Below are 24,731 nucleotides of genomic sequence, written 5' to 3'. Positions count from 1 at the left end.
CGTCCCGCGCTGCCTCTGCCGCCGCCGCCAGGACTCTCAGAGCTGGTTTTAATGGGCAGCTCCCTCCTCGCCGCCCCCCTGTGTGTCCCCTCCCTCGATTTCGCTCCGAGGACGAGATGGACATCTATTCTACGTTTGCCATCCGCCGCCTCCCTCTTTTTTTCTCCTCGTCGTTCTTCCTTTCCCCACCTCTAAAATAAACTGAAACCTTCTTTTGGAGGGGGGTGAGCGTGAGGAACAGACTGCGGGGGTGTCCAGAAGGAGCACCGGTGAGAGTGTGGACACCAGCCGGACTGTCAACTCGAGGGACGCAGGGAATCCACACACCCAGTGTTTTTTCTTCCGCAGTAATCGAGATCCCGCCCGACGCAGCGCAGCGCGGCCACCAGGGTAAGGCAAGGTGGGGAACCGGAGCTGGAGGAAGCCTGCCCGCCCGCTCTGTTTCCTCAGATTCTGCGGCAGAGAAACCAGAAACTAGATGGGCAGTCGCAGCGGCGGCGGCTCCACAGCGCGAGGCGCGCCGGGCTCTCCGCCCTTCCCGGCCACGTGACGCCCGGGGACGCGTAGATTGGGGCAGCAGCGGGGGTCACATGTTTCCTCTGTTTCACACTCAGTCTCCCCCCCCCAACCCCCCATTCTTACTCTCCCCTTCCATACTCTTTTCCTCCCTCCCCCCGTTCTTTGGGCATCTCCACCCCTCCATCAATTGTCAATGTTCCTCGACCGCAATCAATCAGTTATTTGTCAGCTCTTGTCAATCCGCCCGTGATTTATGTCAGCTTTTGTTGCTGATTACAAGGCTGGTGCGACTTGAAGGGAAAAAGAAGAGGGAGAGAGAGATGAAGAGGAAGGAAGAGACCGAGAGGGAACTGGAGGATGGGAAAAGAGGAGCGGCCTCCTGGGATGAGGAGTGGGGTGGGGGCTCTAAGAAAAAGAATGAAAGAGGGGAAAGAGGCGGTCTGTGTCAGGAAAATGAATAGTGAGAGTAAAGTGCGCAGGTGCGCCCAGGGCGCACGCAGGCCTGGATTGAGCGCCTGCCTTCTCGGTGTCGGAGAGACACCCACCTCTGGGGGCTTCGGTCTCTTGGGGTCGCGGAGTTCGGGCGCGGCTCCAGGTACCCGAGACCAGCGGCTGCAACCTCTAACACGGGAGATTTCCCGCCACCCCACCCCGCCGCCACTAGTCCCCGGGGGGCGTGTAGCGTGCGGAGGTCAGGCTGCCACCCTCGGTAGTTCTCTAACCCCAAACTCGGAGACTTCTAAGAGCCACACCAGCAATGAACCTCGAGTCCTGGAGGTCAATGGTGGGGTAAACCTCGCCTCAATTCTTTGACATCCTCAGTCGTAACCAGGGCTGAGAGGCTGCGGAGAAGAGGCCGGGCGGTGTGTGTGGGGGAGAAACGTCTCAGGCTCACTCTTTCCCCCTTCCGACCTTCCCTCACCTCCCGCCCCGCGCTATCCCCGCAGGCTGGGGAGCCAGGGTCACTCGGGGCTGCTCTCTCGAATTTATTCGGAACGCCGCGTCGGAACGACCTGCGCGGGGAGAGCCGGGGGAAGGAGCAAAAAAAGGAGGGGGCGGCTGCCTGTGGAAACGCGGGTTCTTCCAAGGAAGCAGAGAGGGACTGCCGCGTTCCCCTCGATTTGCACCGTCACTCGGGTTTGGAAAGAAGAGGGGAGGCGCTTGCGCGTGCCACCGCGTACCTGGACCTGGGTGCCCAGTGTGTATGCATGCCTGTGGCGCTGCGTAAGTTCTCGGGGCTTTGACAGTGTCCAGAGCGGGTTCGAGAGTCCCCTCCAGAAACTCGCAGAAATTAGAGCGGGTGGTTGGGTGAGGAGGACACACCCCCTTCCTCGGAACCACTAGGAAGACTTTGAATCTCCCTCCTCCGCTTTTCCGCCTCGGCTCTTCCTTTGTTGTCAAGTCCTTTTGATAAATGGTGGGGCTGGGAGCTCTGGGAGCCGGGAGCCGGGAGCCAGTCTGTGCCCGCGAGGTGGGTGGGGGCCGAGCCTGGAAACCTGGTTACAACCGGCGCGCAGCCGGGGCTGAGCCGGGTACTCGCGGGGGTCAGGTCTGGAACCTGCCCTCGGCGTGCTCACTCTCTCCCCTCGGCCCATCTCACTCCCCTCCCCCACCTCACTCCTCCACCCCGTTTCTTTCTCAGTCTCATTCCGCACGGGTACCAAGAACTTTCTGGGGTGAGTTTTAGAATTTCCTCCTAGGCATTCTTTTTCCGCGTTTGGATTTTGTCCCTTGGCTCTTTAGGCTGGTAAACTTTATAAGATGGTAACTTTACTGAAGCTCATTTGGAGAGAAGAGGGGAGTGAGGTGGTCTGTATTTGGGGCCGGTGTTTGTCAGTGTAAGAGCACACCTGCATTCAAGAGAGTTTGTAGTGTCCGTGCGACATCTGAGGAAGGTGAGTCCGCGAGCGGGTGGCGAGGCCCCACGCTGTACAGGTTGTCTGAATGGTCTCCCGGGAGCGAGTCCCAGGTGTTCATTTCGGAGGGCGGGATACTCCTACGCTGTCCCTGTGGGGCAGCGTGTCTGTGAAGCCGCTCTTATCCTTCGCGTGTGTTAGTGTCTGCCTGGTCACTGAGTGCGCGGCCTTCTAGATGTCGACTCAACCAACGGCAGTGTTCCCAACGCCGCGAGCCCAGCTTTGGGCCGCTATCACTGCGACCTCCCCGCGAGGCCCGGGCACTGAAATTCTGGGGGCTGCGGCAGGGCTGGGGGTGACAGAGCCAAGGGCGTCCCTCCCCAGCCCCGAGACGCAGCTCTGCCCCCTTTCCTCTAATTCCAGCGGCTTTCTTATTACGCCGGCGGCTCGGGGAAGGCAGCCCCAGCACCTGAATCCTAGGGGAGCCGTGGAGTGCCTTCCTGCGTCCCTTGGTGTGGCCGCACACGCTTGTGGGGCTGTGCTGTGCTGCGTGGGCGCGGGTCGTGGTCAGCGTGCGTTCGCTTTTCTCAAAACTCCACTCCGAGGGTCCGAGCGCATGGGGGCGCCTGGGGGCCTGTGCGCCCGGGGCTTTTGGGAGGCGCCAGCGTCGGAGCCTGCGCACCTCGCGCTGGAGGCCAAACCCCCGAAGGCCGCGCGGGCCCGGGGGTGGGGAGCCATTAATTACTCTGTCCCAGGCCTAATGCCTCAAACCCCCAGCAGCGGTTGGCGTGGATGTCCTGCGGATTTTATTTGCACACAATGGAAATGATTTGTTTTCTCTTAAAAAAAAAAGTGGACATGGCAGATATTGGAGGAGGGGGGTGGGAGGAGAAGGAAAGGGAGAGAGCTGAGGAAAAAAGTTCGAAAATGCCTTGAACTATTCACTGTCGAGATGGCTAATCAGTATTGAGGCCGGAGGGCAGGCGGGCCGCCTTTCACCGCCGCTTCCCTTTCATCTCGGGCTCGGCGGAGGCGCTCAATTAAAAGCCTATCAGTTTGTAAGTAAATCAACGCCTATCAGAGTTGTCACATCAAACAAAACGATTATTATTGCGGCCCGCCTCCCCTATTAATCTCCCTCGAAGATAATCCGCCTGACAGGTCAGGCCCGGCGAGCTGGAAAGCCTGGCCCAGAGCGCCCAAACAGTCCAGGACTGGCGAGCGCCCCCGGGGGCCTTCCTACCCCGGTCCGGCCCTGCCTCGAGGTCCCTGGGAGTGGGGGAGAGAAAGCGCGCGCAGAGACCTCTGTACCCAGGTCTGCTCCACCCGACTGGGAGCAAGGCCTACAATCCCGGGGCCAGTAGGGGACAGTCCCGCACGGCCCTCGCTACTGCTCGGGGCTGGGGAGGCGACTAGAGTGTAGGAGCCGTGGCCCCGTCTGGTCCTGGAGTCTCGCCTTGGGCTGCGCTCTCCTCGGTGCGCCTCTCCTGGCTCTCATTTCTTTTTTCTTTCTCCCTTCTCCTTTTTGTTTCCTCTCCAGCGTCTTTCTGGGTTCCCCGATTTCTCTCCTTCATTTCATCTTGCTTTTCCCTTTTCTTATTTGCCAGGGAGTATTTACCATTTTGGCTCCCTCATCTCGGTGTGCTGTATAAACCATTCGTGTGCAGTCACACTGCCTGGAGTAGGACGTTCTCAGGGCCCGGGTTATTTCTCCCGTGACAGGGTTGCCTCAGGAGTGTGCAGTTCCCAGAAACTCATGGCAAAGTCCACTCTAATCTTTCCGAGCAGGGGCTCTGAGGAGCGCTGCGCCTGTTTAAGGGTTGGGTGGGTTTGGAGGGGTGAAGAGGAAAAAGAGGGAGACAGACTGGTAGACAGTTAGTTGCCTTAGTATGGAATTAGTATTTGGTCTTGGAGTTTCAGAGCTGCAACGTTGCCGACCTCGCTGTTGGCGTTGCCTGGGCTTTGCAAATATGTAGAGAAGACTCACCGGACATCCGGGCCTCAGTAGTGACTATGCAGGGGGCGGGGCGGGGGTGCCTGATATTTTATAAGCAAATACACCCAGATAACTGCCTCTGTGGCCTCAAGTTAGTGCCCCAAGAGTTCGGGTGGGGCCTGGCTTCTAGAAGGCGCAAAAATGGTGCCTTCTTCCCGGTGGCTTCCAGCTTCCTGCTTTGGGATGCCTGAGAATCGAGCTGGACCCGCCCTTTTTTGCACTCTTCCTCCACATCTGTAGATCCAAAGGGCCACTGCCAGAGCCAGGTGGAACCAGGATTGAGGTGTGGCTGAAGTGTCTGAGAGGAAAGGGCTGCCCGCGGGAGTCCAGGCCTGCCACCTGATCCACCGCTGCCCCGACAAGGCTCTCCGCGCCTGTAACTAGGAGAATCCCCAGGGTGCTGCAGCACTGGACGTCGGGCTGAGCCGAGCCTCTCGCAGCAGTCACGCTGAGGTCATCCAGTAGAGCCCACTTCAACTTGTATGGCACTTGGGGTGCAGGACCTGTGGCCCCCAGAGAGGGTTTCCGAAAGCCTCTCCATTTGTCAGCACTCTCCACCACCGACCTTGTAGGAAATTTATTTCTATGCCCAGAAATATTGTTTGGACAGAGTGGCTCGATTATCTTCGAGCCTGCTTTTCTTTAATATATTTATTTCACCTCTGCCGTGCTGCAGATACTTAAAGATCTGTAGATACTGTACCCCTCAGCGATGCAGGACTCACTCTGTTTATAGATAATATTCTCTGGATGGTTATTTGGACATAAGTTCTATCTCCAGCCCAGATGACGCCCAAGCAGGGACTGTAAAAGGACACTTGCTCTAGAATTTTTCTGAAATATATGTGCAAACAGGGAGAATTTAAGAGTATTTTTATATTCCTCGCTAGATCTAAATATTCAGATGTGTTAATTATATGCCCCGGAAGCTGGAAGCGATCAGTGGTGTTCACACTGGACGTGGAGCTGTTTGTATAATTTTCATCTCCCTGCAGTTACACGTGAATCTCAATCTAATAAATTCAACCTTGTCATTTTTAGAATCGACGGGATTTCTCTGGCTGTCGTTTGCGCTGCATTTATCCGAATACATCCAGCTCGCAGGCATCCTGCAGGAAACGGCTCCGGCTGGTGTGTACGCCGACACCACAGCCCTACGCGGGACTCCTAGTGCCCGGGCGGCTGCGAGTCTGGCCTCCAAGGGAGGCTGGACAAGCGGCGCCCCCAGGTTGAGAGGCCTCTCGCTGCTTGGCAGTGCCTGGCAGCCCCCACCTCTGCTGGTACTTCGGAAACCCATCCCGCCAGGTTCGCCCGCAGTGAAAACTGAAAGTAAATTCCCCTTCAGGGGTATCCCAAACTTTCCTCGATGAAGGCTCTCCTGCGCCTGTATCTCGGAGAACCCCCGGGCTCTGCAAGTTAGCAACAGAGATTCTTCGGCGGCTATGGAAGGGACACGCAGGGTGGGGTGGGGGGCAAAGAGGACACTGGGTGACTGAGCCTGGCCCTGGGCGAAACGCAAGAGAACGTGCCACCTTCCTTATTTCAATGCAATTTCTCTGCCCAGATGGTAAAAATAGTTTCCAAGCTGCCGCAGACACCCAGGATATGTTTGCAGAGATCAAACTGGGGAGGAGGCAGCTTTGTAAAAGTTGCAGGAAGATTTGCCCAGAAGCGTCCGCCCGGCGGGGCTCAAGAAAGCTTGCGGCCAGTTCCACGTTCCTTGAAGCGGAGGCCAAGAATTGGCCTGGGTAACCCCTGCCCAGTTCTCTGTCCTCACTTATAGCCAGCGCTTAAATAACTTCCCGCCGCTTGCCCTGCAAACTTCCCGGCGCAGCGCCGGCAAGGCCAGGACGCAGCTAGGGCTAGCAAAACCCCGCCGCTGCTCGCTCGGCCCCGGCCCTGAGAGGCTGCGCGAGGTGGGAGGACCAGTGTGGTTTCCGATCCCACTCGGCTGCCCAGACCCTCAAGGCTGATCCCCCCAATCCCTGGGAGCCGGTGCTTCCCTCTGGTAGCCGCGATCTTGCGGGCTGGCGAGGGCGCAAAGTGCGCGCGCTAGCCCGCGCGGGGGCGGCCGCGCGTCTCTCCGCGGGGCCTGTCGCCGGGCCGGCCGCGGCGGGTGAGTGATGAGGGCAGAGAAGGGCGCCCATAAATCGCGGGTGTCAGGGCGAAAAACTCTCTTTATTGTCTGCGTGATGGATGGGCCCGGGGACGAGACACCAAATACTTCGTATCGCCTTTAAATGGGAACACATTTTCCGCGGCCATAATTCATGTTTTTTAAATAGAAAGTTTGAAATGTTGCCTATATTTCACCGGCCCTGACATATTTATGAATCGCTCCCTGCATGCAAATATCATTATTTAAAGCGCCAGGGAGAGCGCGGGGGAGGGGAGGAGGCGCGGTTCCCGGGGCGTGGGGGTGGTGAACCGGGGAAATGTCGGTGAAGGGGGGCCATCTCCCTAAAGGGCAGAGGGTGAGGTGCGGGGTATAGCCGTATCCGGAAACCGAGCGTGTGCTGGGGCTTCTCTCCCGCCGCCGTAGCCCGCACGGCTGCCCCGGGATGTTTTTCCGTAGCTTGGGACCAAAGAGAGGCCCCCGGCCCCTGCTGGGAGACCAGGGGGCATTTTTCGTCCCTCTCTGAGGCTGTTATCCCAGCTGAAACCACCTTTTCTAAGAAGAAATTTTTTTTAAAAAAAGGAATTTAACAAACATAAATAATAATAACCCAACATGTTTCGTGTTCTTTGCCACTGCATCGATTTTATTGATTTTCATTCTGCAAACCTGGGAATGTGCGCGCCCTGTCGGGGAGGCTGTCAAAACCCAGTCGCAGCGGGGAGTGGGTGGGGGACAATCCTCCGGCGCCGCGGCCCCGATCCGCCCCCACCCAACCGGCGCACCACCTCCTAGGCACCACAGAGCCTGCGCAAGCCGCCGGGCCGTAAATGACCTGGCCCCCAAGCTCCGGGAGCTACAGTCCCGCCCCTCTCTCTCCTCAGTGCCCTGCAGCGCTCGCAGGGTCCGCGTCTGCCCTTCCCAAGCCCCCACTGTCAATACAATCGCTGTAAAAAACAAAAATCTTCTTAAAGCCAGGCACGTGCCGTCGGCCTCTCCCCTGCCCGCCTGGCCCAGGAGGCGCCCACACCTGCGCCCTCACTTGCCGAGACTTTACCTGTGCAGTCCCCCGCGGCGCCGGCAGCCGCGCAGGTAACCGAGAAATGGAAGGGAGGGCTGGGGAGTGGGAGGGACAGAGAGCACTGCTCGACACAGCCAGACTCGCGGACCCGGGGCCTCCTCTCTGGACCGACGCTGGGGCCCTGGCAGAACCAGCTCTGGGAGCCAAACTGCGCCGGGGAGAGCGGGCCGGGGGAGGGGCGAGGGGAAAGGGCCTTGGGAGGGAGGGGCGGGCCCGGCGGCACTTCCGCTGGGGGTGGGGCTGCGGGCTGACGCCGGGTCCCGCCCCTCCGCCGCGCGGGCCCGCCCCTCCAGGCCAGGCGCCACCCCCCAGCCCCCAGAGACCTTGCGCAGAACCGGCTTTCGCGGGAGGGCAGAGGGCAGCTCCCTTTTTCTCACCTGGGGGTATTCTCTTTTTAAGTCGTGGGACAGAATATCTACAGACTAGGATCCCAGGCCCAAACTTGCACTTGAGATTTGTTGAAACTTAGGTCATTTGGTAGCCCTGACACCTGCCTGACCCAGGGGTCCTCACGCTCTCTCTGTGGATGTGACCAGCTGTCCTCTCGGACAGTCGGGAATCCAGTCTGTGCTCACAAGGTCCCACCTGTTTCTGAAAGACCAAAAACAGAAACTGACCCTTTTTGATAGTTCATTTTGTGCCAGGTGCCCTTTAGAAACTTTGTATGAAGTATGACTTATGTCATCACCCACAGCGACTCTCTGAGGTAGGTACCATGAATGCCCCATTTCATGGATAAAGAAATTGAGGCACAGAGAGAAGAAATCGGCCTTGCCTCACCTACATCCCATCCTTATCCTTATCCCTTCTTTTCTTCAGATCTGGAGCATCCGAATCCGTTATTCTGGGGGTATATTGGAGGGACGGGGACTTTTACTTTTCTGATGGGGGAGTACCAACCTGTTAACCACAGCCATTTGCAGCTGAGGCCGGTGCAGAGTAGGGGGGGCTCTGCACAGAGGAGAACGATATAAATGGAATGGGGTCACCTCAGCCCCTGGCCAGCTCCCAGCCTAATGGGAAAACCAGACCATTGAGCGTCCCTTGCTGTTTCCCTGTAGTCTCAGCCCAAGCCAGCGTGCTCTTTCTTTAAAAAGCAAATCCAATCATGTTTCTCTTTTGCTTAAAAGCATCCGGGTTTCCATTGTTCTTGAGAACAAGTTGAGCCTGCCTCCCCTGGCTGGCGGGTCTACGCTGGCTCTGCCCCAGCTTGCCTTTCTGCCTTTGTCTGCCTCCACTCTCCCTCACACTGAACTCCTGCTACCTATGGCTTCCTTTTAATTCCTCAAATATGCAACGCTACTCCCCACTTCAAGGGCTTTGCTTATGCTTTCCTCTTTCTCTCTGGAATGACCTGTCCTTCTCTTTATCTGGTTTGCTCCTCCCTTTCCTTCAGGTCTCAGCTCGCATATGTTTCCTGCACCCTCCCACCTGCGTTACCCTCACTTATAACAGAATTTCCTGTTGTGAGTCTGTCCCCTTCACTGGATGGTAAACTCCCAGGGGGCAGAAACTAGGGCTGTTCCTTCAAGAAATGAATGAAGAAAGAGTGTTTATATAAACCACCAACTATGATGAATGAATGAAACTGCATTTTTGGGGGCCACCAGTAAGTATTCTGTATGGTCTCACATTCCAAGATGTTGTCAATGAGGGAGATAACACAAATCTCATGAAAACATAGATTATTTTGAATGTCCTAATTGTAAATGTCAAGTAAGTGGATGCTGGAGGAGGTTGGAGAAGAGAAATATGTATGGATTACAGCCGTTTATTCAGGGTTTCAAGATGCAAGATGTGTTGGTTGACATTATTTAATGGAAAAATATGCCCCCCTGCAACCATCTCCCAGTATCGAGCATATATGTCTCAAGGCTCTAGCCTCCACCCCCTGTTCTCTTCCTTTTTTCATATATTATTGCCATCACAGTTCAGTTCTTATGTTTCTGACTGAACTGCTGCTACAAGAACCTTCAAATTGTTCTGCCCATCCTCTACCTCTCCTGTCTCTCATCCGTTATATATACTCCTGCTGGGTTCATTTTCCTGACCACATCATTTCCTTACTCAAAAATCTGCAGTGGCTCCCTATCACACAACGTAACACTCCACTCTTCATAACCCACTTCCAAACTACTTTTGTAAAGCTTTAAGATGCATTCCAAAATTAGGAAAGAAACACATGTTCACCTCAAGCAGCAAAACACTCATAAACATTAGTGATCTTTCACATCTCCTCTCCATTTCCCACCCAGTCTCCCAAGACATCCATTGTTAACGACCTGGGGTATAAGTTCTACCCCTTTCACCATGCTCCATGCTTGTAATAAACTATATTCATATGTGTGGAGATATTGTGTTATTGCTTATTTATACAAAAAGGATTATATGAGGAGTCTCAGCAACTTGTTCTTTCTTAATGATAAATGGGTCTATAGATATGGAATGAATGTATTCATTTTATAGCTACATAGTATTTCAATTTTATTTTTATTTTTTGAAAAATGTATGTATGTATGTATGTATATATGTATGTATGTATTTTAGACAGGGTCTCACTTTGTTGCCCAGGAGTGGAGTGGAGCGCAGTGACACATACATGGCTCACTGCAGCCTTGACCTTCCAGACTCAAGCAACCCTCCCGCCTCAAATAGATGGGACTATAGGCACACACCATCACACTTGGCTAATTTTTCTGTTTTTTGTAGAGACAGGGCTTTTCCCTGTTGCCCTAGCTGGTCTTGAACTCTTGAGTTCAAGGGATCCACCTGCCTTAGCCTCCCAAAGTGTTGGGATTATAGGTGTGAGCCACCGTGCCAGCAAGCTACATAGTGGTTCATGTGATGTATATACTACACTTATTCAACCATTCCCCTTTGATGGGCACATAGGTTGTTACCAGGTGTTTTTCTGCTAATAAAATTTCTTATGTCTGTATCCTTGCAATCAGTGATTTTACTTCTCTAGGATAATTTACCAAAAGTGCAGCTACTTACACATCAGCCAAATTGAATGTCTTTGTTCTCCCCACATACCCTATGTTTTTCTTCTGTCTCCTCTCTCTGGAAAGCCCTTGTCCTCCATGCTTGTGTGTCTAACTTCCAATCCTGCAACTGCCAAATCTGATACCAGAATTTAGATATATTATCTGATATCCACCTTCCTCCACCTTTGTCATTTGAACTCTGTAGTAATGTGCCAGGCCCAGGCAGTGGTTTGCAGTTGGCATAGGCCAATCATGACAATCCTGTTTTCATCTTTCCCAACCACCCTTGCATCCTGTATCTAGGTGGCCATGCAAACTGTTTTGGCAAATGAGGAACAAGTAGAAGAACAGGGGTGGCAAAGCAGGAATTCAGTGTTGAGAAACACTCTATTTTCATGATCAAAGGGGATGAGGCTGATGGTTGGGCCCTTCCCTTTCCCCTCCTTCCTTGTGTGAGCTTGGACGTAATATCTAGAGTTGTAGCCATCTTGTGACCATGAGGGAAAATCCTAGAAAACAGAAGAGACTTAATCCTGATTAACTCTGGGACACTGAGCCATCACCATAATCCTCCTTCTCCAAAACTTTTATTTTGTTAGAAAAATAAAATCCCTATTCGTTTAAGCCAGTGATATTGGGGATTTTTATAAGTGTAGCCAGACATATTCTTCACCTTCTTTAGCAAGTATTATTGCCAATGGTGTACTTCCATTGAAATACCACTACAATGGTCCAAAACAGTTTTAGAAACTTATATTGGAATCTTGCTTTCAAGAGTAGTTTTTGAAATAGTCTCAAAAGCAGGCAAACATTCTTATGGGATGCCTTTGGTATTTTACAGTGACCCAAAGATACTTGGAGGCAAGTGTAGTAATACCCTTAACCTTCAGTGCTACAGTACACTGTTGCATGGGGGACATTTAACTTTTTCCTACTTATTTGGTTGCCTAACAGCTGAATCTCCTTCCTTGTTGGAAAGCAGGGCCTGCTTCCAATTACTGAAGTGGAAAGAGGCCACATCCTCCTTCTCACTGCCCCCCCCACCAATGGATGCCCCTTACCTGGGTCTCAGACTCAAGGGATGAGCAGAGGATCGGGTAGTTTGGAGACTTTGCCGCAGCAGCCGTGAGCCCAGCGTAATGGCATTAACTAGGAGGGGCAGAGAGGGAAGTCACTGCCATATGCGCCATGATAATGGCAGCCACTCAGGCAATGACCTAACTAGGCTGATATGGTAGCACGGCCAACGGCATTTTCATTTCCCGGCCACTGACTGTTCACTTCCCAAGTCTAGGTCTCCAGTCTTCCCACTGATTCTGTGAACTTCCTGATATCCTTCTGATCCATTCCTTTTCTACTTAAGTAAATCAGAGCTAGTTCTGGTCACTCACAACCAACAATGTCAATTGATTTGCCGTAGCCTGGCTCTTCAGGTGACTTCTAAACAGGCCCAATGGTGATTACTTCTTAGTTGTGTCTGTGGGTTCCTGTGATGGGTACTTGCGTGAGACCCCAGCACCACACAGCCTGGCTGAATATCAACCCTGCCAGGTAACGACTTCAGCTGAAAAACTGACCAATGCAGTAAAGAGAAGCAATCGTGTCAGCATTGAGTGAGAGAATCACACTTGGTTTTATTGAGTGCCTACTGTGTCCTGGACACAGTTCTAGGTAGCTTACAATATTACCTTACCTCTTACCAAAGCCTGGTGAGAAAACAATTTTTATCTCCATCTGGTTTGAGAATGTTCAGATTCTTTTTCCCTTCTAGCCCTTCCCCCCACAAGCCTGAATGACACCCAATATGTCTGATTGAGGCTTCTAAGGCATTAAAGGACTGTCAAGATTGACCACTGTAGCTAAAAATCAACTCTGCTGCTTCTTAGCAGAACTTAAGAGCTTAAGAAACTGGTACCTTGGGGTGCTCAAAAATGTTTGTGGAATGCAATCAACGGCACAGAAACATTTCCAGGGGGCATTTCCTTGGGAAAGTGGTAGCCTGAAGCATTTGGGGTCTTATGTGAGTATGGGGGGAGCACCAGGGAAGAGGTAGGTTTTCCGTATTCACTGCACTGCACTTTCCCAAACTTTGACCTTGGCCAATATGATTCATGTCTCTGGGCTTAGTGTTTTTTCTTCTTTTCTCTTCTTTTTCTGTCTCTATCCCTACTTCTTCCCTTTGTTTCCTCTCACCTTTTCCATTAATCAAGGCATTAGCAAGGACACAAATGGTAACATCTTACATTTATTTCCTACATAGTCTACCATATACATCAACTGCATTTAATAAATATAGGTTAGGCCAGGTGTGGTGGCTCACAGCTGGTATCCCAGCACTTTGGGGGGCTGAGGTGGGAAGATGGCTTGAATTCAGGAGTTTGTGACCAGCTTGAGTGCCATAGTGAGACCCTATCTCTACAAAAAAAAATGAAAAAATTAGCCGGGAGTGGTGATGCATGCCTTTAGTTCCAGCTTCTCAGGAGGCTAGGTGGGAAGACACCTTGAGCCCAGGAGATGGAGGCTACAGGGACCTGTGACAGTGCCACTGCACTCCAGCTGGGGAGACAGAGCAAGACCCCATTTCAAAAAAAAATTAATATATAGGTTAATAAATACATTTTTAAAGATTTTACTTTCTTAGTCCCCACCTTTGTGACTGAGCATGCTGCCCTGCAGTTACTCCTGCTGGCTCCTTGGCCGTATTCTCATAGTCACCACGTTTTACTTGAAGAGCCAAAGCCCTTGTCAGGGCACTCAGTTAGTGTTAACTGATTCTCCCTTTGAAATGGGAGCTCCACAAGCATTTATGGAATGAACAAATGAGTTACTTCCTGCAGAGCCCAAGTGTGAAAGGAGTTAGTAAACATGCCAGAATGAGGCCAGCAATCGTGGAAACCAAATGTAGATTAGCCCAAAATGTCAGAAAGATAAAAAGTTGGGGCAGAAGGACTTTTTAGGAAGGATGGCATTCCATCTTCCCTGAAATGCTTCTGCCTCAACCTCAGTTCTCCTCAGCACCCATCTGAAATCCTCCTACCGTATTCCCCCACCAGTCCTACCTTCCCAAACACTGCTTTGATTGGATCCCACATTGCTCCAAACCCTCATGGACAACTCATTTTCTACAAAAAAGCATTGCACGTGCCTTAGCTCCCAGGTTTAAGTGATTCTTGTTCCTCAGACTTCCAAGTAGCTGGGATTACAGGCACCTGCCACCACGCATGGCTAATTTTTGTATTTTTAGTAGAGACAGGGTTTCCCATGTTGCCATGGCTGGTCTTGAACTCCTGGCCTCAAGTGATCCACCCACCTCAGCCTCCCAAAGTGCTGGGATTACAGGCATGAACCATCTCACCCAGCCCCTCTCCTTCAATCTTACTGTCAAAGCTTGCTTTCCACTGTCACTGAGGACCAGCCATCCAGCCAGCCTGGAATCTTCCCCCTGCACCAACACACCCTTCTCTGTCCCGTCTGTACTCATGAGGCTCCCTCCTGTACCATCCAACTCAGTACGCAGCACCACCCTGCCCCTCCCTCCATCTGAGTAGAGAGCATGTTGCTTCAGCGTGTGGTGGGCTTTGGGGGCCGACTGCTTGAGTCCAAGGAACAGCACTACCACACTCACTAGATGTGTGACCCGGGGCAAGCTTCTTCACCTCTCTGAAGTGTCAGTTTCCTCTTCTGCTAAATGAAAGTAACAATTGTCTTTCATTTCAATGGTCTTGAACCGCCGGGCGCGGTGGCTCAAGCCTGTAATCCCAGCACTTTGGGAGGCCGAGGCGGGTAGATCACGAGGTCAAGAGATCGAGACTATCCTGGTCAACATGGTGAAACCCCATCTCTACTAAAAATACAAAAAATTAGCTGGGAATGGTGGTGCGTGCCTGTAATCCCAGCTACTCAGGAGGCTGAGGCAGGAGAATTGCCTGAACCCAGGAGGCAGAGGTTGCGGTGAGCCGAGATTGTGCCATTGCACTCCAGACTGGGTAACAAGAACGAAACTCCGTCTCAAAAATAAATAAATAAATAAATAAAAGAAAGAAAGTAATAATGGTCTCTTCTTCATGTGGTCGATGGGTAAGTTAAATGAGACAATGCGTGTGCCTGGTACAGAGAGGGTGCTCAGAGAGAGTCCTAAGGCGGTCATTATTATTATTAACCCCTGTATTCTCTCTTACCTCTGAATCCTTAGAGTGCTTGCTGTCTGTGCCACTCATGTGGCACTTAATTATCTACTAATTGATGAAATCTTTTATTAGCTATTTAAATTCTTATTGTTTAGCTTTTTGTGTATATGTGTGTGTTTAACTTTCCAATTAGATCTTAAGCTCCTCCAGGGCTGAACCAGATGCCTTCTTTATACTCTCAACACTGACTAGCAGAGAGCTAAGTAAAATGCAGGCACTAATTAATGAACCCTTATTAAAATGGGCAATAAAACGTTCAATCCCTGTATAGTTTTTTCACAACAAGTATCTCCCTTAATCCTCACAACAATCCTATAAGGTGTATATTGTTATCCCCATTTTACAGATTAGGAAAGTGAGGTTCACAGAGAGTCATTTACTCAACCAAAAGTAAGGGCTGTTTGTGGCCTCACAACAGCTTCCTTTGGCTTTCAGGAATCCTGGCAATGCCTCCCTATCAGGCACTAATGACCAAAACACACCTTCTCTGCTAACCCGGTTAAGCATCCCTGACACCTCTGACATTCTTTCCATGTGCTCATGGGAAGAGATGTTGAAGATATATCATTAGATGGAAAAAGCTGGTTATGAAAGAGCAGGGGTGCACACCCACCCACAGTAAATACATATCACCTAGAAAGCTGGCCACAAGCGTGTCTGTGGGACTGCTGGTTGTCTTAGGGGGTGGAGTCGTGGGTGATTTTAACTTTTCTTGCTCACCTGTAGTTTCTGCTACAAAATTCATATATTTATAAATTGAGGGAAAAATACAAGTTTGTTTGCTTAGTTGTTTAACAGAGACAATGACGTAAGCCTCCTAGTTGCCTTTTACTAACAAATGCTCCTAGTGGAGGCAACATCTTTCCTCTCCCTTCCTCCCTCCTCACTCTAAGCAAGGTGGGCAGAGACCCATCACTGGCACTTATTAGTCACAGGTTTGAAATGCAGGGGTGGGTTGGGGAGGTAAAAGTGATTGGTGTGGGGTGGGAATTTGGGGATTCTTTTATCCCTTGCATCTCAAAGGCTGACAGGCTCTTGAGGGGTGGAAATGACTGGTAATTAGTGAACCTTCTTCGGAGTATACACGGAAGACACACTTCACAGTCTCCACGACCTCTGCAGCCCGGTGAAGCTTTGTTATGTAGATGCTCTTAATTGGGTGAGTCACTTACTGCAAACAGCTTCAGGAGAGAGCACTGTGGGCTGTTTCAGGGAGGCTTCCTACCAGGGCTTCTAACTCAGGAACTGGGGGGGCTGACAGCAATGGCCTCCAGGTAACTCCACTCCCACCCCCGTAGAAGTGAGAAATGGTCCCCATGATTGGAGTCAGCACAGTAAGCTTTTAGGGCATCTTTAGTATGAAGAGTGTTAACCGATGGCCTTCATCCTCCTCCTCCCTTTCTCTATCACCCTTTTCTTCCTTTTGATAATATTGATTAGTGATTCTGGGCAAGGCTGGGAATATTTTGAGATATAAACTAGTTTATATAAACTTCTTCAGGTCACTGTTACACCCAAAGTTGTGGCCCCCAGCACCCTAAGCATGGTGCAGACGTCCAAGGCACAGAGTGCAGTGTGTGACTGCCTCACCGGTGCTTAGGCAAGCTGTTGGTCCTAGAGTCCCATCTGCTGCTTTCCCCAGAGGAGGACACAATGCATGAAGACTTTAAAATGCATCATGTCCCAAATGGAACTTATCATGTGGTATTTTGGTAAATGACAGCATCTAAGCTCCTTCATCCTTTGCTCCCAAACAGGCATTATTAAGTCAAGGCAGCTGGGCAGCAATCTCTTTGCAATCATCTGCTCCTGTCCCCTTGCATCCCTATTGCTATGCTCTTTCTTCAGGCCCTCGCCACCCTTTCCAGGGGTAGGAGACACTTTTAGAGCCGGTGAGGACATTTTCCTACTCTCCCCCTTCTCAGCCATCCTCTCCCAAACTGTCAGACTGATTGCTCTAAAATGCCGATGTGATTAATTTTACTCCTATTGTCCTCAAAGTGAGGCCTGCTCAGCTCTTTCCTTTTTGGCCCCTTCCTGACTCTTTTGCTGTCCACATCGTCAAGGTGACCAGTGACCCACATGTTGTTAAATCCAAAGTTAATTCTCAGTCCTCCATTTACTTGGCCTAAACCAGCACTGGACACAGTTGATCACGCCATCTTCCTTTTAGTCAGTCCTTCAAACGGTGTTTATAACATTCTCAAACATAGGAAAAGACGTGAAGAATAGGACAACAAATGCCCAATACCCTTCACCTCAACTAAGCAGCGGGCAACGCTTTGCCACATTGCTTCTCCCTCTCCTCCCCAGCCTCCCACACACAACTTTTAAGAACCATTTGAAAGCTGTGGGCTTCTTGATGTCTACTCCTGATTTTTTCATGTCCTAGGGAAAAGGATATTCTCTTATGAAACCACAAGACAATTAGCACAACGAAGAAAAGCAATGTTAATTCAATATCAGTAATATCATCAAACAGGTCACATGTAAATGTTCCCAGTTGTCCCTAACATGTCTTTTTCACTGTCCCTCCCCCAGTTCCAGTGTTCAATAAAGGAGCAGGCATTTTACTTAGTTGTCATGTCTCCTTGGTCCATTTTATCTACAACTGTTCTCCCAGCCTTTTTTTTTTCTTTCATTATATGATTTTGGATAGTCTAAAACCATTGTTTCATAAAATATTCCACTTTCTAGATTTGTCTGTTTCTTCACCAGTGGATTCTGTTTAAACGTTTTATGGCAAGAACAGCATGCAGGTGGTGTGTACTTCCCACCAAAATCACATCAGAGGCTCATGATGTGAGATTGTATCGCCTTTGGAGATGCTGTCTGAGCTTTTGGTTAGGGTTGTGACCCTAGATCTCTCCACTGTAGAGGTGTATTTTCCCCTTTGTAAATTCCCATTTGTGTCCTGTGGGGTGACGCTTTGTGTTTATTTTTATTTATTTATTTATTTTGAGATGGAGTCTCACTCTGTCATCCAGGCTGGAGTGCAGAGGCATGATCTCGGCTCACTGCAACCTTCACCTCCCAGGTTCAAGTGATTTTCCTGCCTCAGCCTCCTGAGTAGCTGGGATTACAGGTGGGTGCCACCATGCCTGGCTAATTTTTGTATTTTTAGTAGAGACAGGGTTTCATCATGTCGGCCAGGCTGGTGTCAAACTCCTGACCTCAAGTGATCCACCCGCTTCGGCCTCCCAAAGTGCTGGGATTACCTGGCCTGTGAGGTGATACTTTAGAAACCATTCAAATATCCTATTCACTCCATGCTTTCAACATCCCCTGGTGATCCTTGGCAACATAGGTTGTCACCTTGGGAACCCTGTCTTTTCTGATCACTTTTGTTTCTTGGCTCCTAGGCCCTAACTTGCTTTTGGTTCTTCCTTTCCTCTCCAGTTGCTCCTTCTCAATCTCTTTGTTATTCTTCCATTTTCTCTGACTCTAACTGTTGGAGGGTTCTGGAACTCAATCTTCAGATCTTTTTCATCCTGTTGTGTGGCTTTACATGACACCTGAAAGCTGAAGACTCCCAAATTTCTAACTCTACTCCAGATCTGTCTCTTGAACTCCACACTCATGTATCCAATTTCCTTCTTGTCAGCTCCACTTATAAGCTTCAAAATCAAGGGAGGTGCAGTGGCTTATGCCTGTAATCCCAGTACTTTGGGAGGCTGAGGCTGGAGGATCACTTGAGCTCAGGATTTTGATGTGACAGTGAGCTCTGATTGCGCCACTGCATTCCAGCCTGGGTGACAGCAAAACCCTGTCTCTAAAACCCAGCCAACTGAAAATAAATGTCAAAATCATCTCAGGCTGGGTACGGTGGCTCACAATTGTAATCCCAGCATTTTGGGAGGCCGACACGGGCAGATTGTCTGAACTTGGGAGTTCGAAACCAGCTTAGGCAACATGGAGAAACCCCATTTCTACTAAAAAATACAAAAAATTAGCCAGGTGTGGTGGCAGGTGCCTGTAATCCCAGCTACTTGGGAAGCTGAGGCAGGAGAATTGCTTGAACCTGGGAGGCAGAGGTTGTAGTGAGCCAAGATCTCACCACTGCACTCCAGCCTGGGTGAGAGAATAAGACTCTGTCTCAAAAAGAAAAAAAAAATCTCAAACTTATCAGGACTAAAAATGACCCCTGATGTTCTTCACCCTCCAATATTCTCACCCATTTCAATCTATTTATTTAAAAAATATTTGTTGGGCTGGGTACAGCTGCTCAGCCTGTAATCCCAACACTTCGGGAGGCCAAGGTGAGCGGATTGCTTGAGCTCAGGAGTTCCAGACTGGCCTGGGCAACATGGTGAAACCCTGTCTCTACAAAAAATAGAAAACTTAGCTGGGCATGGTGGTGTGTACCTGTGATCTTAGCTACTTGGGAGGCTGAAGTTAGAGGATCACTTGAGCCTGGGGGCCAGAGGTTGCAGTGAGCCAAGATCTCACCACTGTACTCCGGGCTGGGGGACAGAGCCAGACCCTGTCTCTGTAAAACAAAACAAAACACTACAAAAAATAAGAACAAACTATTTGTTAAATGCCTACAATCTGCCTGACATCAATCTACACTTTGGGAACAGAGAGGTGAAAAAAAAAAAAGAAGAAAACAGAAATTCCACCCTGTGGAGCTTACTTTCAGTAGGGGAATAGAAAATAAATAAGTAAATAGAGAGTGATGAGTGCTGTGGAGAACAATACATCAGGGAAGGGGGACGGGAGTGCCACAGTGGACAGGGTGCTTAGGGAGGAGGCCACTGAGGAAGTAAGATGAAGCTAAGACAGCAAGAAGCGAGGGATGGAGAGGCTGGGAGCGGTGGCTGACACCTGTAATCCTGGTACTTTGGGAGGCCGAGGTGGGCAGATCATGAGGCAGGAGATTGAGACCATCCTGGCCAACATGGTGAAACCCCGTCTGTACTAAAAATAGAAAAGTTAGCTGGGCATGTGCTGTGGAGAACAATACAGCAGGGAAAGGGACAGGAGTGCCGGGTACACAGGGTGATCAGGGAAGGCCCCACTGAGAAAGTGAGATGAAGATGAGATCTGCAAGAAGGTCTCACACACCTTTAATCCCAGCTACTCGGGAGGCTGAGGCAGAAAAATCACTGGAACCTGGGAGGTGGAGGTTGCAGTGAGCCGAGATCGCGCCACTGCACTCCAGCCTGGTGACAGAGTGAGTCTGGCTGCTCAGGCAAACACTTTGGAGCTACCCTTGACTATTGGTTCTTTACACTTTCCATGTCATCCAATCCATCAGAAAATTCTGTTGATGACATCTTCAAAATATATCCAGGCACTGCTCATAGTCCGCAAGATTCCTGTTACTACCTGCTGTCTGGCCTTCCCAGCCTCTGTCTTCCCTTTTCCATGATCTGTTCCCAACACAGCAGCCAGAGCAGTTTATAAAATGTGGGTCAGAGCAGGCCCATCCTCTGCTCAGGGCCCCCCACTCAGCCAGGAGTGCTCACACCTATAATCCCAGCACTTTGGGAGGCCAAGGTGGGTGGATCCCTTGAGCTCAGGAGTTTGAGACCAGCCTGGGCAACATGGCAAAACCTCATCTCCACAAAAAATTAAAAAAGAAATTAGCCAGGTGTAGTGATGCACTGTAGTCCCAGACGCCTGTAGTCCCAGGTCCTCTGGTGGCTGAGAGGGGAGAATTGCTTGAGCTTGGGTGGTTGAGGCTGCAGTGAGCCAGGATCATTCCACTGCACTCCAGCCTGGGTGCCAGAGAAAGACCCTGTCTCAAAAACAAAAACAAAAACAAAGCAAAAAACCCTCTCCATCTCAGGTGGAGTACAAACACAAGTCCTAACCTCGCCTATTTGGCCCTACATGATCTGTCCACTTCACACCTGCCCTGTGATGTCACTGACCATCACTCTCCTCCATCATCACTAACTCCAGCCCAAATGTGCCAGGCATCCTCCTGCCTCAGGGCCTTTGCACTTGCTGTTCCCATTGCTAGGCACATTTCCCCCCTAGAAGTTCCCTTGGCTCTCCCCCACTTCTTGGAGATCTCAACTTCATCTCACTTTCTCAGTGGGGCCTTCCCTGATCACGATGTGTACCCGGCACTCTTGTCCCCCTTCCCTGCTGTATGTTCGCCACAGCACTCATTACACTCTGTATTTACTTGTTTCTTTTCTTTCTTTCTTTTTTATTTTGAGACAGGGTGTTGCTGTTATGCAGACTTGAGTGCTGGGATCACAGCTCACTGCAGCCTCATCCTCCTGGGCTCGAGCGATCCTCCCACCTCAGCCTCCCAAGTAGCTTGAACTACAGGTGAGCACCACCATGCCCAGCTAATTTTTTGATATTTTTGTAGAGACAGGCTCTTGCCATGTTGGCCAGGCTGGTCTTGAACTCCTGGGCTCAAGTGACCCACCCACCTCTGCCTCCCAAAGTGCTGGAATTATAGGCGTGAGCCACCATGCCTGGCTTCCTTGTTTATTTTCTATTCTCCTGTTGGAAGTAGGCTGCACAAGGGTAGAAATTTTCTTTTTCTTTTCTTTTTTACAGGCATGTCTCCAGAGTTTAGATTCATGTTAGGCAAATAGTAGGCACTCAACTAGTATTTTTTGAATGAATGAATTGAATGAATACATTTCTAGCACCTCAGCATAAGCTGTAAATCCTCTCAGGTCTAAGTAAGTACTGGTGTCTGTAACGTCTGCATTCTCTACTGGCCACTAGCAGCTATTTCAGTGAGATGGGAGACCAGGGTGTGCCTAGGAATGGGGTTCAGGGTTCAGACCACAGCTGTGAAGTGGAACACATGGATCCTAGGTTGGCATGCATCTTACCTGGCTATGTGCTTACATGTATGTTTGTGGGCTTCTTTTAGTTTTGAGGCAAAGTCTTGCTCTGTTGCTCAGGCTGGAGTGCCGTGGTGTGATCTCAGCTCACTGCAGCCTCCGCCTCCTGGGTTCAAATGATTCTCCCGCCTCAGCCTCCCGAGTAGCTGAGATTACAGGCACCTGCCACCACACCTGCCTAATTTTTGTATTTTTAATGGAGATGATGTTTCATCGTGTTGGCCATGTTGGTCTCAAGCTCCTGATCTTAAGTGATCCATCTACCTTGGCCTCTCAAAGTGTTGGGATTACAGGGTGAGCTACCATGCCGGCCTGTTTGTATGCTTTTGCGTGGATGGGAGATTCTGTGCCAGTGCAGGCATGTATAGGGGCCAGCACACCTTCTGTGTTTTCCTCTTCAAGAAAACCACAGATGCTTTATAGAGCTGTAGAACCTCTGTGTGTCCAGGAATGACTGCTTCCAGCTGCTGCATCCCGAAGCCTTAGCCCACCTGTGATTTGGAGCTGAAGAGCAAGTCAAAGCCAAGTGCAACTGTACTGGAAGACTCTTCTTTCTGGCTGGGGTGACACTTTGTCCTTGGAAACACTCGAGTTCAAGTTCACCACTCAAGCATAAGCAGTGACTACGTGAGACTTAAGAGAATGTGTTTGCTATCCCCTCTGCAAACCCTTCTCCCAGGCCTTCCCATGGCTGGCTCCATCTCATGATTCTGACTTCAGCTCAAATGTTGCTCCCTTGAGAGAGGCCTTTCCAGAATATTCCGCAGCTGCCTGAGGCTGTGTCATTTATGCATCACAAGAGCATTGTGCAGAGGGGGTGCATGGCGCCCAAATCCATCCTGTGATTGGCTCCTCAAGGATTTCATAAGGGAAAGGTTTTGGAGGGTGAGCAAAGACCTTGGACTCTGTGTCTAGGTTAGCACCCCCACCTCCCAAGCCCTGCCTCACATTGTGGGACTTCTGTCTACAGTATGCATGACTGCTATCTGCAATGAGGTATTTTGGCAACTTGAAATTGTGTTTCTATTTGTCACCTGTCTCTTCCCACCATAATATAAGCCTCACAGGAGTAAGGACTGTATCTGTCTTGTTACTGTTTGTCCTCCCAGTGCTGGACAAATAGTAGGTGCTCAATAAATATCTACTGGTGAATGTATTCTTTTTGTTTTAATTTATTTTTATTGATACATAATAGATGTATCTATCTTGGGAGTACATATAATAACATTCATATGATTTGTAAAGATCAGATCAATGTCATTTTTTTGAGATGGAGTTTTGCTTTGTTGCCTATGCTGGAGTGCAGTGGTGCAACTGCAGCTCACTGCAGCCTCCAAATCCTGGGGTCAAAGGATCCTCCTGCCTTAGCCTCTCAAATAGCTGGGATTATGGGTGTGTGCCACTGTTCCCAGCTAATTTTTTTAAAAAAAATTTTTGTAGAGATGGTGATCTCACCATCTTGCCCAGGCTGGTCTCAAATTCCTGAGTTCAACTGATTTTCCCACCTCAGAATCCCAAAGTGCTGGGATTATAGGCATGAGTCACTGCGCCTGGCCTCAGTGTAGTTCAGATATCCATTCATTATCCTAAATATTTGTCTTTCTTTATGCTAGAAACGTTCAAATTCTTCTCTCCTAGTACTTTGAAATATACACTAGATCTAGGGAGATGTGCATTGTTATCTCAGTCACCAACAGCTGCTTAGATCAGTTAGTTTGCATTTAAGGAAACTGAGCATCTTAGAAATGAAAGGATTCATCCATGAGCACCCAGCACATTTGTAGCAAAGCCACAAACTTGAACCCCACTCTCCTAGGCCAGGGCACCACCCACTACAAGGCTCCAGCAGGATCAACCTTCACCTGGCCCTCAGCCTCTGGCACTGGTGGTACCAGGTGCACTTGACACTTGCTTTGCCCCAGGTTCACAGCTGTGAAGAGAGCCTGGGCTTCTTTCAGAGAAGTGGGAAAAGACACGGACTTAATATTGGTAATCACACCAGAACCCTCATGTGCACATTATTATTATTGCCCCCCATATATATTCTAAAATAATTCCTGTAAATAATTATAAAAATAAATCTCAGTGACAAATTTTTTTCTTTATTTCCAGGAACACATTTATTCATCATAATCTCTTCAGGGATAGGACAAATTGGAGCACTGGGTAGTGAATACAATTTGTGAATAGGCAATATAAGTAGAGAGAAAATTAATATGTATTCCTCGGCACTCTAAAAGGAGAGGAAGAACATTAATAGCCATTTCCTTGCAGACATAACTTTCAAAATGTTATTTCTGATCCATCAGCGTGAGGCTCCATGTGAGGAAAATGGTTGCAACGTGACAAGAAGTGATTAGATGTGAAATGGCATCTTTCAGGTGCTCCTCCCAGCCTCCTTATCCTGTTTTTAGTGGGACATAGGAGGAGTCCTGTTTTCTTTTCTGGCCTAGGGTCACCTGCTCATTTGCTGGGTGACCTTGATCAAGTCCCTTCTGCCCTTTAAGCCTCAGTTTCCCTCATCAGTAATTGGGGTAGATGATTTCTACAGCAGTGAGTTTTGGATGATCATAAATCCAAATTACTTTGGGAGTACTTAAGAAAATATAGATGCCAGAGGACCACCTTACTGAACTGACTGCCAAGTTCTATGTATTTTAATGAGGGTGGGAGGAGCCCTTCCCCAACTTCCAAGTGGCAGAACCTCTTCAAGTCAAGTTGGGATTCTGGAAAGGTGCTCCCACTGGAAATAGACAGTCGGTGGGTTCTCTTTCCCTCCTGAAAGTCCAGTGTGAGCCCCCCCACCTCTAAGTTAGAGATGACCAGCCTCCCGAGCCCAGCCAAGGACTTGGAATCGCGGCGAGTTCCAGGTAAATTGGGAAATATTTCAGGATTTCTTTAAAAAGTACTAAGAGATTAGCAGACAGTAGTTTTCATGGTAAATTCTCTCTATCCTGTGCCAATCTCCTCCTTTTTTATTTTTAATTATAAAAGTAGTTTATGCATGTTACCAAAATCATAGAAGAAATGGAGTGAAAAGCAAAAGCTCCTTTCCCACCCCTACCTTCCTCAAACCCACTCCATTCTCCAAGCCCAGCTAATGTTTGCATTTTATTTTAATTTTTGTAGCAAGAGAGTCTTACTATCTTTGCCCAGGCTGGTCTCAGT

The 24,731-nt window shown here is 49.7% G+C and overlaps 1 protein-coding gene across 5 annotated transcripts; it reads left to right on the top strand.

The window, feature by feature from the left end:
• The first annotated feature begins 11 nt into the window (after positions 1-11).
• On the top strand, positions 12-22,719 carry LOC144578661 (putative uncharacterized protein encoded by ZNF503-AS2). 5 transcript variants are annotated; one of them, XM_078345524.1, is made up of 4 exons: positions 12-1,743; positions 5,413-7,579; positions 20,920-21,030; positions 21,268-22,719. In XM_078345524.1, the coding sequence occupies exons 1-2, from the start codon at positions 1,728-1,730 to the stop codon at positions 5,739-5,741; spliced, it is 345 nt and encodes a 114-aa protein (XP_078201650.1). In that variant the 5' UTR covers positions 12-1,727; the 3' UTR covers positions 5,742-7,579; positions 20,920-21,030; positions 21,268-22,719. The 5 variants fall into 5 exon arrangements, 4 of the variants coding, with proteins under 4 accessions (XP_078201650.1, XP_078201649.1, XP_078201648.1 ...); XM_078345523.1 differs by having other exon boundaries at positions 1,695-2,195; positions 22,012-22,719; XM_078345522.1 differs by having other exon boundaries at positions 1,695-2,195; positions 21,966-22,719.
• The last annotated feature ends 2,012 nt before the right edge of the window (positions 22,720-24,731 follow it).

Source organism: Callithrix jacchus, chromosome 12, assembly GCF_049354715.1.
Source record: "Callithrix jacchus isolate 240 chromosome 12, calJac240_pri, whole genome shotgun sequence".
NCBI classification, from domain to species: Eukaryota; Metazoa; Chordata; class Mammalia; order Primates; family Cebidae; genus Callithrix; species Callithrix jacchus.
This window is presented reverse-complemented; position numbering and strand designations above follow the sequence as displayed.